At 30.2% G+C, this 15,336-nt stretch overlaps 1 protein-coding gene across 3 annotated transcripts in view; it reads left to right on the top strand.

The window, feature by feature from the left end:
- The window catches only part of LOC136981754 (deoxyribonuclease TATDN1-like), a 63,554-nt gene extending 48,625 nt beyond the window's left edge, over positions 1 to 14,929 (top strand). For 2 of the 3 annotated variants that reach the window (XM_067278123.1, XM_067278125.1), the window contains 3 exons: positions 1,683 to 1,753; positions 11,069 to 11,201; positions 13,425 to 14,326. In XM_067278123.1, the coding sequence (XP_067134224.1) occupies positions 1,683 to 1,753; positions 11,069 to 11,201; positions 13,425 to 13,530 (310 nt within the window). In that variant the 3' untranslated portion in view covers positions 13,531 to 14,326. Of the gene's footprint in view, positions 1 to 1,682; positions 1,754 to 11,068; positions 11,202 to 13,424; positions 14,327 to 14,834 lie in introns of those variants that run through there. The other variant, XM_067278124.1, reaches the window with a different exon arrangement.
- Positions 14,930 to 15,336: the final 407 nt, after the last annotated feature.

Here is a 15,336-nt window from a genome sequence, read left to right as displayed (position 1 = left end):
TCCAAATACAGTAAAAACTGCTTAGGCAACCACCTGTGTTCAATGGGGACCTGTCAAAATGGGCAAAAATTTCTGGCACGGAATAGTTTATACATAGAGTATTTAAGTTACCTGTATTAAACGACCACCTGTGTAACGCGACCGTGGGCATCGATTTTTGATCCGAAACAACATACAACAAGTGTAATAAGCAACCACTTCCACGAATATATCTGGTCTAAACTATTGTTCGAACCCATCTCAACAACGTTTCCCCTCCTAATATAATGAATTAGTCTAAACTCCTGTTCGAACCCACCTTGGACACTTCTCCCACCCTTGAAATTAGGTGCAGGTGTTAATGAATTTGTCTAGCAACAAAAGAAATTCATTTCAGTTTGTTTGAAATTGTCCAAAAAACGAAAGAAATGCGAAGTGCTGTCGTTAAAAGATCAGGTTAAAGTTATCAGGAAAAGTGAAAATGGTTTATCACAATGGCAATTAGCCATGAAGTTTAATTGTGGGAAAACAAAATTTATTTTACCATATACCTACAGTATTTTTCTTAGGGGTATAAAATAGTGTATGATTCAATTAATTGGCTGGTCTCATCATTTGATAAAATTTATTATAATTTTTTAAGCTCATTTACAGTACATGTGCAATAAATAGTTTCTGTATCAACCTACCTTATTTTCATGATATTTTTATAAAAACAATATTCAAGTAATTTTTGCAGGCAAACAATAAATGCATTAACGCAAAATCAGTTTTACATGCAATCTTCCTTTTTCGATTCTGCGATTGTCATTGATGTAATGAAATCATATTAGGAGAAGAAATAATAAAGTCGTTTTATAATTAATTAGTAATTTTTTATTGTACTTAAGAAAATGTTAAATATTTAAAAATACAGTATTTTTATAGTTAAAAAAGATTAAACTAGTGAAAACTAAAACCGAAGTGGTGGCGAGATACCACACGCTTGTATATTGATGATGTAATACATGTAACTGAGGAGCAAACGAAGAGAACCAACTTGAATTAATTATCTTGGAAAAAAGAAAGTGTGCATTTTAATTGAGAAAATGTGAATACTGTATTAAACTTTAAAATACCACTATTACATCTGCCTTATAAAATCATGACGTCTTCTGTTAATTGAGTTATCCAATAAGAATAAAATACAGTTCCAATGTAGCTCTATCGTTGAAAAAAACTCTTATTTTTGCTCACCTTGAGTTTTGATTAGTATATATGGCTTTTAGCCATATCTGTGCACAAAATACGTGCGGAAATACAGTATTACAGCACCATCTGTATTGGATGACCACCTGTCTAAAAGACCACTTTTTGAAGGAACCGTGAGTGGTTGCCATAGACAGGTTTTACTGTATTATTATACAAAATTTCATAAACTCCATTTCATATGATAAATTATGACTTGAGATTAGTTAGATAAGACATAGTATTGAAAAGCTTAGCTTAATTTATGAATTTGAAACCACTTATATGAAATACATGCATGTGTGTGTTTACATGTGGGTATGTGTATACATTATATGATTTGTTTGTAAATAATAAATGTATTCTTGCCAAGCATGTGACTATTTTAATTCAAAAATAAAACAGTACATTTATTTTATAAAGTCACTGATATGTTGTTATTAAAATTTATTTTCATTCTTGTTGTATTTTCATAGTTCTCTTAAAACAAGAGAGAATTTGGAAGTTGTTGCAACACTCCCTGCCGACAGATTAATGATTGAAACTGGTATGTGTTTCATTTAATCTAAATTAATAGTGATATCAATGCATATGCTTTAATACTTAATTAAATAACAGGTAAAAATTCATATAATAAAACTTGGAAATTTTTTATTTTTGACAACTGATTCTTTTTTATGAGAGTGATTTCTAAACAGTAAATTCAAATACTCTGTTAACAACTGCTACTTGACAACTAGATAAATTTAGAAATTAATAAACACTGCAATAACCTGAAAAACCAGCAACAGTAATATTTTAAACAGAGTACAAACATTTTTGTCTGTGTTGAGTGGGCATTATCAGGCAACAAACTGTTGAGAAAACTCTGGGGATTGCCAAACACGTGTATAGGGAGAAGGGTGTATGATATAAGCTCTTCCCTTCCCCTCCATCTTACAATTCATAGAAGAACTTCCAGGCAGTGGGAAGGAGTCAATGCTGTAATAGTTTATGACTGAGTTATGGCAGGTGGCCTTGTACATTTCCACTTGTTCCGAATATTTAAGGACATATTGTTCAGATGCATTATGTAAGATAGGTGAGATCTACGCATCTGACCAGGCATCCGACCAGGCATCCCGGTAGATCTCCATGAGATCTACCTGGATGCCTGATCAAATGCGTAGATAGCCAAAGCTGTATTGGTTAAACCTTCTTTTTTTGATGGACGTTTGATATTTTTTGAGATGTATATGTAACAGGCGAGTCATAACTCATATATATTGTAAGTGGCAGTTGTAGCAATGGTCAATAATAAGGATACTGTAGATGCTTGGCAGGTGGTACTTGTTGGGACGGTCTTTTGTGTTGTGGAGGAGCAAGGCAATAGCAGGACTTCTGTGGAAGCTAACTGAAATTTGTTTTTTTGTCCAATTTCTTTGTATAGGATGGCAAGAGACTTGTTGTACGTGACAGCCCTGAACATTCTTTCTTCATTAGAGGGGTGGAGGCAGTGTTGGAAAATTTGCAAATAAGTCCCTGAATAGTGTGTGGGGAGTAGCCATGTTGGGTGTCATATTGAGTGATAGTACGAAGCTCCTCTTTTTCCTGTTTACTAGAAGAATGGGTAATTGTTCTCTGAATTAAAGCTCTAAAAGCAGCCAATTTGAATGTGAAAAGATTGTAGGATGAAGGTTGGGTGGTGGGTGGGTTTCCTATAGACTTGCGTAGATATGCATCCATGGTTTGTAGTAATCTGGAGGTCCAAGAAATGAATGGAGTGGGCGGTTGTCCTGTTCAAGACAGAACTGGTTGAAAGGGGTTGTGGTTGATCGTCTGTAAGAATTCCATAATGATGGACTTATGCTACCAAAATATAAGAATATTGTCTATATATCTGGTGTACAAGTGAATGTGGCTGGTGATGGTTGGAAGGATGGTAGTGTGAGATCAAGGACCTGATTTTTTTCGCTAATTTAAGAAAATTTTAACCTATTTCTCCAACATGATTGTTAAGAAAACATCGCACAGAAAAAGGTTTGAATGTCACCCTTTTTCATCAACAACTGTTAAGAAATGATAACAATCTATTGTTAAAAGAGGGGAATGTCAACATTCGAACGAATAAACAGGATGAGTCTAACAAGTCTCAAACCAAATATTACACTATCTGCTCCATAAAAATGACAGTTTAGCGTCATCAACAATTCACCTATGACCTCACACCTGCAACTTTGTCTCCAAACATCCTGATCACCTGATCATTTTCCTAGGACTAAGGAGGATAAAAGAGCTCAGACTCAAGTCTCAGAGTGGACTTTCCTCCAAGGCTCCATTATCCTAGAAGAGGACAGCTAGACTTGCTATTATCCAAGTGGAGAACCCCAGCCATAAAGAGTCTCGGCTAGATCTGCCATACGACAAAGGAAGCCATAGACCAAGGCAGAACTGCCATACTCTGGAGCCAATATTCTTGCCAGCAATAGAGGACAACCTCTCTTTTCCAGTGGTATTTGGTATTTTGTCAGCATACTTGTAAACTCTCTCTCTCCTTAAAACATAGATAGAATGGGAACAATTTTGCTGGAACCTTGCGAGTGCTGTGCTTACACTTAGGGGCCATCCATAAATTATGTAAAGGCAATTTTGGTCATTCTAGACCCTCACCCATCCCTGTAAGAAACCGTAATATTTTCTTTGATTCCCCCCTCCCCTTCTCTATCTTACGTAATATTTAGGCATGATTTTATAGAAAGATTTTAACAAAAAAAACTTTTATATGAAACCCTAAAAACCTTAGGTCCAAAATATATAATTATTAATTAGTTAATTAATTTGTACTATTATTTATAAAAGACTTTGTGAACAAATTTAAAAATATAAAAGTTTAATTATTTTTTAATTATTAACATTCAAATTCAAGTTCTTAAAATAAATTGTTCAATCTTTTTATTATTATTATCATTAGTCAAAGTCATAATATTCATTTTTATATTAATTTTAATTTTCACAAAAGGACGCAAAAAACTTTGACAGATCAACCAGCTAGTGCACGTGTAAACAGAAACGTCATACAAAATAAAACAAGAGAATAGAGAGAAACCACATTCCGTTGCCATATTGGTTACATCTTGGCTAAGACCAAGAAAATAAACTACATGCTGCTAAAATGTGCTAGGTGCACCTGGGGACTAAATCATAAAATTGTAAAACTCTATATAATAGGGCAATACAACCAATGCTACTTTGCATGGCCTCTAGCTGGGGTCATGTAACTAGTAAAAATTCAGTAGCAAGTAAATTACTCTCTCTTCAAAAACAGTTTGCCACGAGAAATTCAAAGTGCTGCAGAACTGTTTCTATTAATGCTTCTGCGATACTAGCAGAGCTTCTTCCTTTGCCACTATGTATTGTAGAAAAGGTTATAAACTACTACATCAGAACTACAAACATCAAGGCTCAACAACGGTTTCTACTCCTATCTATAGCTGTTCATATGCTACCACATTGCAATTACCCTACCAAGGCCAGTTGATCGCTTCACTAGTAAGGCCATCCACCAAGTCTCTCTGTCTATTGTACCGAGCGTATAGACACTAGTTGATATTTTTCCCGCTTGTGGCGCTGACGATCGGTGACCATCCATCGTCAGTGTTTCAGTATAGAGGTGTTTGGAGACATCATTGCGTTTAAGTATTTTTCTCATTGCAGGTTGAAGACTTGACAATCAAGAAATGAGCTGCTGTGAACGATGTTCCCTAGTTTGTGAAAAAAGCATGGAAATGCTTCGAAAAAAGTGAAATAATAATACAGTATTTTTCACACCTTTATTTTTTATAAGACATTTTTAGGAAGAAATAATAACCGAGTATTATTGGCATGGAAAATACAAACTTTTTCACACTAATACTATTTAATGATCTCTTTTTGATTCTTAAAGATACCAGTAGTTAATTGTTAATTTAAATATTTTTTTTTTTAACTCGAAAAGTACGCAAATTTAGCAAAACCTTAGCAAAACTAGATTACCTATAGTATACACTGTTTACTATAAAAAATTTCATATTTTCGGACCATATATGATAATTTATTAAAATGCTGTGTATTAAATCTGTTATGAAATTATTACTTTTGTTAATTAAGACTAAGAATAAATACCGATATAACCTTTCGAAAAAATTTGCTTATTGTTTCGCAAAAATAAGCACATTTTTTTAGATTAGTAAAAAAGTTTCAAAAAATTTTCGCGGAAATATGGTGACATTGAAGGTAAGAATTTATTATAATTAATATTGGAGAAGTACATAGAATTGTGAACAGAAGCAACATATATTGTTTTAAAGTTGAAATTAAAAGTATAGCTATAGTAAAAGTAACATTGCTTCAGTTTACGTCTCTAATATAAATAACATTCTTTATAGAAAAAGCAGAAGTTTATTACCTAAAAAAATTAATTTATTGAATAAAGTGTACACTGTTTTTAAATGAATTTTACAAACTGCAGAAAACAGAAATGTACTTAGCTTCCTCCTCATCAGAAATTTACAATATGAATTAGACTTAATATTTACATTTAATTACATTAGACTTTTAATATTTTTCTAGAAGTGGGCTTATGATACAGTCTGAGAACTTTTTCCACAGTTTGACTTACCGTATTTTACAGACTATAAAACTCTAGGGACTATAAGACGCACCTTAATTTTTAAGCAATTTTTAAAAAGAAATACTTATAAGATGCTATGGACTATAAGACGCACCTGAATTTTGGAAGCAATTTTTTGAAGAGAAAAGTGCGTCTTATAGTTCGTAAAATACAGTAATTGTCCAGTCCAATTGGTTAGTAAAGGGCTAACAAACTTTGTTGCTATAATATTGCACATAAACCACAATTGTGATTTGAATGTGCACCATCAGTGTTAGCCTTACACCACAGTACAGGGCAGTTTTTCAAGTATGGCAAAATGACTTTTATCAGCTTAACGACTACTGTCTCAGTTCTTCGTTCGATGGGACTTCATGAAATGTAACGTTTAATCCTTCAGGAGAAGTTTTACATCCAGCATGCGATGTACAAAAAGGCACGCAACAGTTTTTAGGCATAATGTGCCTTTACTATTTAAACTACACAATGAATGTATTTTTATCTTCATACCAAGCTGCTGTTGAAGAGAAAGTCCCATCAATTGTGTATAACTCACGAATAAATATAACGATATACAACTATAACTATATATAATTATCACAATTTCATAAAATAGCTACACCTGCACACAAAAGTACAAAACGACCAATTTGCTGAACACGTGAGTCTCACCGTTAACTAGTGCCAAAGTCTTTCGCAGCGGCGAAAAATGGAAACAATGTGAATACGGCAATTTTCCTTACAGCGGACGGCCTTACTAGCGAAGTGATCAACTGGCCTTGACCCTACTATCACCTGTAAACAAGGTTATCCCCAGGCTACATTTGGTGTCATCTGCTTCCTTCATGGATAATCATGCAGACATTAATATCTACACTAGGCCTGGCCAGCCCAAATTGTTTCGCGGGCCACTTTGATCACGCGTAACATTACGGTGGACCACAATTTAGGCAAACATGCTTTTAAAATAGTAAAACAAATACAAAATGAGCATGATTTTATTGTTATATCAAGAGTTCATACTTGCACTTGCACATTATAACAATGACACAGGCAAATTTTCATTTATTTAATTGTTTTGGTATACACATAATGGCAAACAAAAGTTTTAATAAATATATAATATCGCTTAGCGGGCTGCAAAATTTAACGTGATGGGCCACGGGTTGGCCAGGCCTGATCTACACCTACACAGATGGGTCCAAAAGCCCTCTTCATGTTGGATCAAGTATCTGTGTATCTTCCTCCAAACTGACATATTTTGCCCAAAATATGTTAGAAGATACGAATACCCCACACATACCTCCATCTATCAAGCTAAAGATGCTGCTACCAAGCTGTTCGGTGGGCCACTTCACTACCAAACAAAACTCTGTCTATCAACATTTACAGTGATTCTCAATCTGTCCTAAAAGCTCTATTAAATCCCAACTGTAATAGCAATAAAATTACTTGTATCCAGCACCTTATTAAAAATCTTGTAAATAAGGTAATTTTTATATTTGTTCCTAGCCATACTGGCATACTAGGAAATGAAAAAGCCGACTTTGAGGCTAAGTCAGCTGCAAATGACACTGACTTGGACTACACTCACATCCCTCTCTCATGTAGCAGCCTTAAAAATTATATTCATGACAACGCTATGCAAAAGTGGAATCAACAATGGTTGAGTAGTTATACTGGTAGAATAACAAGACTTATTTTCCTAGTGTTGAATGCAGGTTCTCATCACCACTTAGAGATTTAACGTTTGCTACTGCTCAACTACTTACTGAGCATTGTAATTTTAGAAGCTACTGGCAATGTATAACTGGGCAGAAACTGCCTCTTGCTTTTGCTCTACAGAAAACCTAGACACTGTCAACCATATGATCTATCATTGTGCAATTTACGATCAAGATAGACTTATTCTGAAATTAGAAATCTTTACTCTTGGTTTCAGGTGGCCATGTCCACTTAATAAGCTTGTTCAGAAGCCACTGTTTGATGCTTTATACAATTATGTTAAAAAAATATGGAAGAAAAGACAATTTATAATTTCTCATTTCTAGTTTTACATTTTAGTTTTCACTAAAAGCCGAATATTAATTTTTTGTTTACTTTGTATCGTGTATTTTGGTTTATGTATTCTTAGTGTTATATGCCCATAGGAGTGGTGCACTTATTCTAATAAAAAAAAAAAAGAGAGAGAGAGAAACCACCACATGCCTTTCTCCTATGATAAAAAATGTGCAGAGAGTTAGTCTGCTAGTGTTATTATTCTATCATGTCACACGAGATGGCATTAGTACGAGTGTTCTTAATAGAAACTGCCAAATTGAAGCCAGATTCAGAACGCCACCACTCAATGAGATCAAAAAATAAGAATATTACGTAAGATGAAATCTATTACCTTCCTATCCCTGAGTAAGAAATCATAAGAAATCCTTGACCCCCACCCACTCTAAAATACCTTATGTAATTTATGGACAGCTCCTTAGTATGTAGTTATGCTTTCATATTTATCTTGCAATCTAGATTTATATCATATATATTAAATTTGTTATCTTGATTAAACATGGTGTCGACTCCATTTTTCAACTTTTGGACCCTTATCAACTTATACATTGTGCTCCCCACTCAACAGTTGAATCAGCCCTCCTACTCCTTTGTTTACGATTCATGAGTTAAGACGTGATATTTTAACTATCCTAACTGGTGTCAGGTCCTGACGTTGGAAGGATCTCGCAATCCCAATGACAATTTATTGAGTAGCAATCCAGTGACAAACTGAGCAGGTTTTACCAACTTGTTGCTGCCTCTTTGCCCCCGGTTTTTCACAGTAGTATCAAGTTGATGCACTATTATAAAAAACTTGCCAGAACAAATTTACTTTTTGAAAAAATACATTTTTTAAGACTATACATACTAAATGAGTCAATTTCATTCTGTCCCTTCACATGCTGTTGAGGCAATAACAATTCCATAGCGGAGTTGATCTTTTATTGTAGGCCATACAATGCAAAAAAGTTTAGAACTTAACTTTTTTGCATTGTATGGCAGACGATACAATAAAAGATCAACTCCGCTATGGAATTGTTATTGCCTCAACAGCATGTGAAGGGACAGAATGAAATTGACTCATTTAGTATGTATAGTCTTAAAAAATGTATTTTTTCTAAAAATGATGCACTATTAATTCGCATAAGATACCAAATAAAGGGATGTCCATAGGGATCCCTTTATTTTACTGGAAAGTTTCTCTTTTGAATGAGAAAAAGGATGAGTGGCAGAGAAGGTCGGTTAATTCCAATATGTCTGTGTCCTTAAAGGAGGGAGCAGAAACAAGGTTCAATGCAGATAGAGGGGTACAGCAATTGGAAGTCCAAGACTGTTTTTCTCAACAGTTTGTTATCTGATGATGCCCATTCAACATGGGTGAAAATGTTCACACTTTATTTAAATATTATTATTGCTGGTTTTTCAAGTTATTGCCCATGTTTGACAACAGAGTATTTGAAAAATTAACAAAGTAATGAAGGTGTGATTACTTAAACATCAAAAATGTAATTTAGTATTTGTAATAGTAAAATACAAGAGTCAAATAAAAACTGAAATTCAAAATTCAACTTCAAAGCATTTGTTTATGTAAAAATTTTCATTGTATGTTCTGTTTGAATTGCTGAGAGAAATTGCTCAAATGGTCAAATGCAAATAATTACAGTTTATTGTGAAATGTATTACATGATTATGAATACTTTTATAATTCTGAAATGTCATTTTTATGAAAATAGTATAGTTTGTTAATATTCTTAAATCTATAAAGGATATTTAAAGAATATGTCTGTAAATATATTGGCAGTAGTCTTTTTTACATATATGTATATATTATGTAATTATATGTATAATTTGATGATCCAAGATCTCAACTTTGTAGACTTTTGGTTTTGAATTTGCAAATTCATTTCTATTTAGCAATGAAAAGATTTATTATGTAAAACATAGCTTCTGTTCTTAGATGTATCCTTACACAGGCTGTTAATAATATAAAAGAAAAATTATTACTTTTCAGGAAGGAATTAATTGGTGAAATTCTGAATGTTTTGAAAGACCACATGATATTCATGATTTATATGCTTAAAGTTTTATAGTTGTGTGTATCTACTTCATATGCAAATAAAGAAAATATAATTAAAGATATCTGACATATAAGAGGAAGAGTAGACTTCATATAGACTGGCAAAATAAAATCCATCAAGGAATGATGAGAATATTAAGAAAACATAATAATGCAAATCTTTTAGAATACAGTATTCAGATAGCTTAATTGGAAAAGTTTTTTTTGAAGTTACAGACAATTGTTATGAAATATTTATTAGAAGAACTAATAGATATGTATCTTCATTAAAGAAGAGAAATATAAACAAGACACTGGTAGACCCTATTTCAGTTTATTTTAGTAATCCTAATGAGAAACTTGACATTGTATATTGGACACAACAATCTGTAAGTTTCCCTCCAACTACTCATCAGTTAGATAAGAATGACTTCTTGTTCTTATCAAACAGTTAATAAATGTGCCAATTGAACAAGACTGTATTAAATGAAGAAATAAACAACAGTTATATGACATTAGTTGTTTGAATAAGATGAGGAAGTTATGTCATATTAGATGACAGTGAACAATATATTTGTTCGGTAATCTGGTTCATATATTTGTTGATTGGAATGATGTTCCAATCAAGAAATTGACTTCAAATAATCAGTTTAAAGATCAATATTGTAGATTGTTGACAATGACAATTTTTATTTTTTATGCTTTTTTTGAGCTACACGTATGCCGCTGGTCTAGTGTATATAAAAATATGAGATGAAAATATCGTTTTTAAAAAATCAGCTTTAAAATCCTATAATTAAAAAAATTTATATAATACTGTATAAAAATTATTTGTTAGTATAATTTGAACTTTTTCATACAGTTGACTCTTGACATGGCAAACAGTTTTGTTGGTTCTTTATATATATTGTATAATTGAATAAATTAGCTCAATTTTTTGAGAGTTCAATGTACAATAAATTGTTGAAGAGTTATTATCAATCAACTTTCAAATATTACTTTATTAAAATATTTTAAACAGTTAAAATTTAGTTTTAAAATCTTAACAATTGCTGTAAGAAAAGTTTTATTTAGTATTAATTATTTAATTATTTTATATTGGAAGAATTTTATTTAGTTTTATTTAAAATATTTTTTAGACTCTCCTTGGTGTGAAATTCGTCCAACTCATGCTGGTGCCAAACTTATTAAAACAACTTTTCCTTGTAAGAAAAAAGAAAGATTTGAATTGGGCTTCCAGGTGAAAAGCAGAAATGAGCCAGCTAATATAATGTAAGAATATATTATTTAGACTTATGTGTATTAACATAAGTTTGTTTATGTTTTATGCAATTAAAACTTCAGTTTTATTATGTAATTGTTTAGTTATTAATATATATTACTTAAATTGTTGAGAGCATTGTCCTTATAATTTAGTTTTAATCCTGTTACTAGTATTTACACAGTATAAAAGAGTAAATTTTAATTTTGTTATCATTATCTACATTTTTCTAGTTAGATAAAATTAATTACACACTTTACTTTTTAATTCATTCGATTATGCAAAAACTTAATTGAAATTTATTTCAGTATTAAAGTATTTTGTTTGAAACATCATCAATAAATTATGTAAATATTAATGATGGTAAATTTTCTTTGGTTAGAAATAACTGAAATTTAATTATACTGTATTTAGGATAATTTATCTTGACATCAAAACAGTTCAAGCTTGATTTGGATGAGAGTTATAATTTTAGAATTTGTCTATTACAATCTGTATTTCACTTTCTACAGAAATTTCTGAAAACAAAACATGAAATTTTAACAAGACATTTCCTCAGTGTAAAGCTATATTTATGGAACTTTTATGTCATGTTTTATATAAATAAAACACAATATACCTGATTGTTCCATGTATAAAATTCAAAACTATGTTAAATATATAAATATTTTGTTCAAAAATAAAAAATTCCAAAATACTTTCACTTTTTTTTTCAGCCATCTACTTTACACTTAATTGCATTTTTCATGGCTATTCTAATCAAATTTTATTATTTTAATAGGTAAATGATATTAAAATATTTAATTTAATATCTTGCTTTCATTTACATGACTAAAATAATTTGACATTTCTTTTGAAGAAAGTACACTTGCTGCTTTTGTATGAGCTTTTAATAAATCAAATTATGCAAATAATGAAATAATGAATGAAATGAAAAATTACTGTCGTGTAAATTGTATGATATACAACAATCATAATGTCAGTTGTGGAGCAGAGACTATGATAAAAACAATTTTAATTTTATCTTTGTATAAATATAGACATTTAAATTTATTTCATCCAAAACATTATTAACCAATAAAATCTATACAGTTAGATTGAAGAACAGGGTAAAGACAAAAGATCTTTTGATTTTAGCAAAACTTTTACATAGTGAATATTACAAATTTCTGTTCACTTATTTCAATAAAATTTTATTTAAATAAATAATAAAATATATAAATTTACAAAATTTAAGAAAATTCTTAAAAAAAACAATACAAAAAACATGTCTTCTCACTTGTCCTTTCGCATACACATGAGGAAAATAACAGTTCCACGGCAGAGTGACCTTTCATTTGAGGCTACTCATATATGTAATGTATCCTCACCTCAATATGTAAAAATGTTAAAAGATTCCACTGGCGATGGCACAATATTGTAGCTTTAAATGAAAGGTCCATTCAGCCATGAAACTGTTATTTTCCTCATGTGAATGTGAAAGGACAAGTGAGAAGACACATTTTTTGTATTGTCTTTTTACAAATTTTCTTAAATTTTGTAAATTTAAAAATTTGTGTCCTGAAAATTTCTTAATAAATAAAGTATGTATTATCTAATATTGTTATTATATTGAACATTGTGTTATTTTTTTACTGGAATTAAAAAACTTGGTATTAGATTAACCAAATAATTATGTAATTAGAATCTTTGATCATCAGTGTTTGGTTGATTCAATAATATTCAAGATAAGCAAAAACTCAAAATGATCTATAATTTGAATTTTAAAAGAAAATTCTTTAAAAAATGTTCACCGTAAGTTAACAGAAGAAAACGCATGGCTTCATCGTTTTTCATCCTATGTCCCTTTCACACTTCAGGAACAAACTGTCTTATCCACTTCAATATATAACACATATTGGCAGATAAGAGCCTATAGTAAAAGGTTGACTCTGCCAGAAGATTGTTCCTGAGGTGTGAAAAGGATGCAAGATGAAGAAAGATGAAGAAGCCCTGTGTTTCCTTCTGTTAACTTCATGTGAAAATTTTTTAAAGAATTTTCTCCTAAAATTTAAATATTATGTCATTCTGGCTGTTCACTATTTTTATTAATGATCTGTCATGTTTAGTTTCTTTCATATGGTTTAGAATAACTGAAAACACAGAAATATTTTTAAATAATAGAAATTTAGATTTATACTTTGTTATTTTTATGTTTTAAGCATAGTTTTAATCATATTTAAAAATTTTTATAGTCAAGTTTTGGAAGTAATGGCAGCAGTCAGAGGAGAAGACATCGATGAACTTTCCAACATTATGTATGAGAACACCATTCGTGTCTTTTTTTCAAGAGGAAAATAAACGGTTTGTTTACCCCTGCCATTTAATATTTCATAGATTAATAATGTTAAAGAATGCAGTGTTTCATGTCAAAATAATGGAGAAAAATTGTTGAGAATAGGATATGTTAATATACTGTTAAGATATGATTGATGCAAATTAGTGGCAGGGGTTAAGATTATTAATGCATGGTCAAAAATAAATGCTGTGATAATTCATTTAATTCTAATAAATAACTTGTGATGTGGTAAAAAATAGTTATAATATCCATATACATTGTGATTACTGTGTCATTTTAATGTCCGTCAGATAACTTCCACGGACAATTTATAACTGTTATCATCATTGTATATTCATATCATCAAAAAAACTTTTCAAATTGTCATAAAACAGAAGCACAGCTTCGAACATTATGCATCTTTATAAACTCTCTTATATCAAAATTCTGTTAAAATAATATTTAAAAGAAAAAATGACTAACTTGCTTATAATTAATTCATACTTCATTATTGTATTGTTGTGTAGTAATGTCATTACATATATTAGATACAAAAATTATAGTTTCTTAAAAAATTCTTGTTAAAAATATCATAAATTTTGTTATGCAGGATTAAATTGTAAACTCTCGTCTTTCATTCTTAAAAACCAAATATTGATAAATACAAACATTATTGTGGTAGAAATACTTACATGCAATTTAAATAATGCAAACGACATTGATTAAAAAGTGTTTCAATGTGACGTAGATATTCTTTTGTGTTCAGAGATTAAGCTTGCAATGTGAAAAATGCTAGAAATAAACAGAATTTTCTAATAATTAATATTATCCTAATTTTAACGTCTTACTTTTATTTTTTAGAATTTCATTTTTTACTTTTACTCTTCTTATAATTTTATAACTTAAAAACAAGTCTTCGTAATTTATTAGATTATTTCTTACCATTTATATACTTTATAGAATATTTCTTAACATAATCAAAATTAAATATTCATGTATTGTAAAAATTAATAATTGTAATTATTTATACATCTAAAATGATTTAGAATGACATTTGGAGGTCAATATAAAGAATTTTTGATCAAATAAAATTTCTCAATAAGTACTTTGAAATTTTATTTTGTCATTCATAAATTGTTTATGTAGGCCTTTATGAATATATATATATAGATAGATAGATAGATGCCATATTATTTTTATATATAATTTATTTTATATAATTAAAATCCAATTTAAAATTTTAAGAACTTGTAAAAAAATATTTCAAATTGAATTTTTTAACATTTCTTTGAGTTTTTCTTTTTAACTGAAAATTATTTCTTCAAAGGAAATGTTTGATGTTGAAGAAAAGTATCCTTGCAACTTTTAATAGAGAAGAATATTTTGGTAAATTTTCTATATATTGTATGTATTCAATCGCAGAATTACAATATCAATAAAAATATTTAAATTCAAAATATTTCAGAATATTGTTCATTAAATTTTATTTCAATTCCAACAGCACATAGTAATGGTGTTTAAATGCTATTTTCTTATAATTATCAATATAGCATATTATTTAATAATATAGAAAATGTCTTAAATTTTCTTAGTCTAAAAAAAATAAATACTACATTTCTGAATATTTACATATTGTACTATACAACTTTCTATTTTATTTTAAGTGAAATGAAATATTTAAAACTAGTTTCTTCACACAATATTATAAACATCTGCAGTCAATTTCTAAATGGCTGAGGCAGGATCACATATCCAGGATTGACCAATCTTAAATATATCAGACTCTCTCCCTCGTTACTTGTGGCTCCACTGCAGGTTTGTCAACCCAA

This window comes from Centruroides vittatus, unplaced genomic scaffold, assembly GCF_030686945.1.
Source record: "Centruroides vittatus isolate TY-2023 unplaced genomic scaffold, ASM3068694v2 contig_790, whole genome shotgun sequence".
In the NCBI taxonomy this organism is placed as follows: domain Eukaryota; kingdom Metazoa; phylum Arthropoda; class Arachnida; order Scorpiones; family Buthidae; genus Centruroides; species Centruroides vittatus.
The sequence above is the reverse complement of the archived record's forward strand: the minus strand, read 5'-3'. Positions and strand labels throughout refer to the sequence as shown.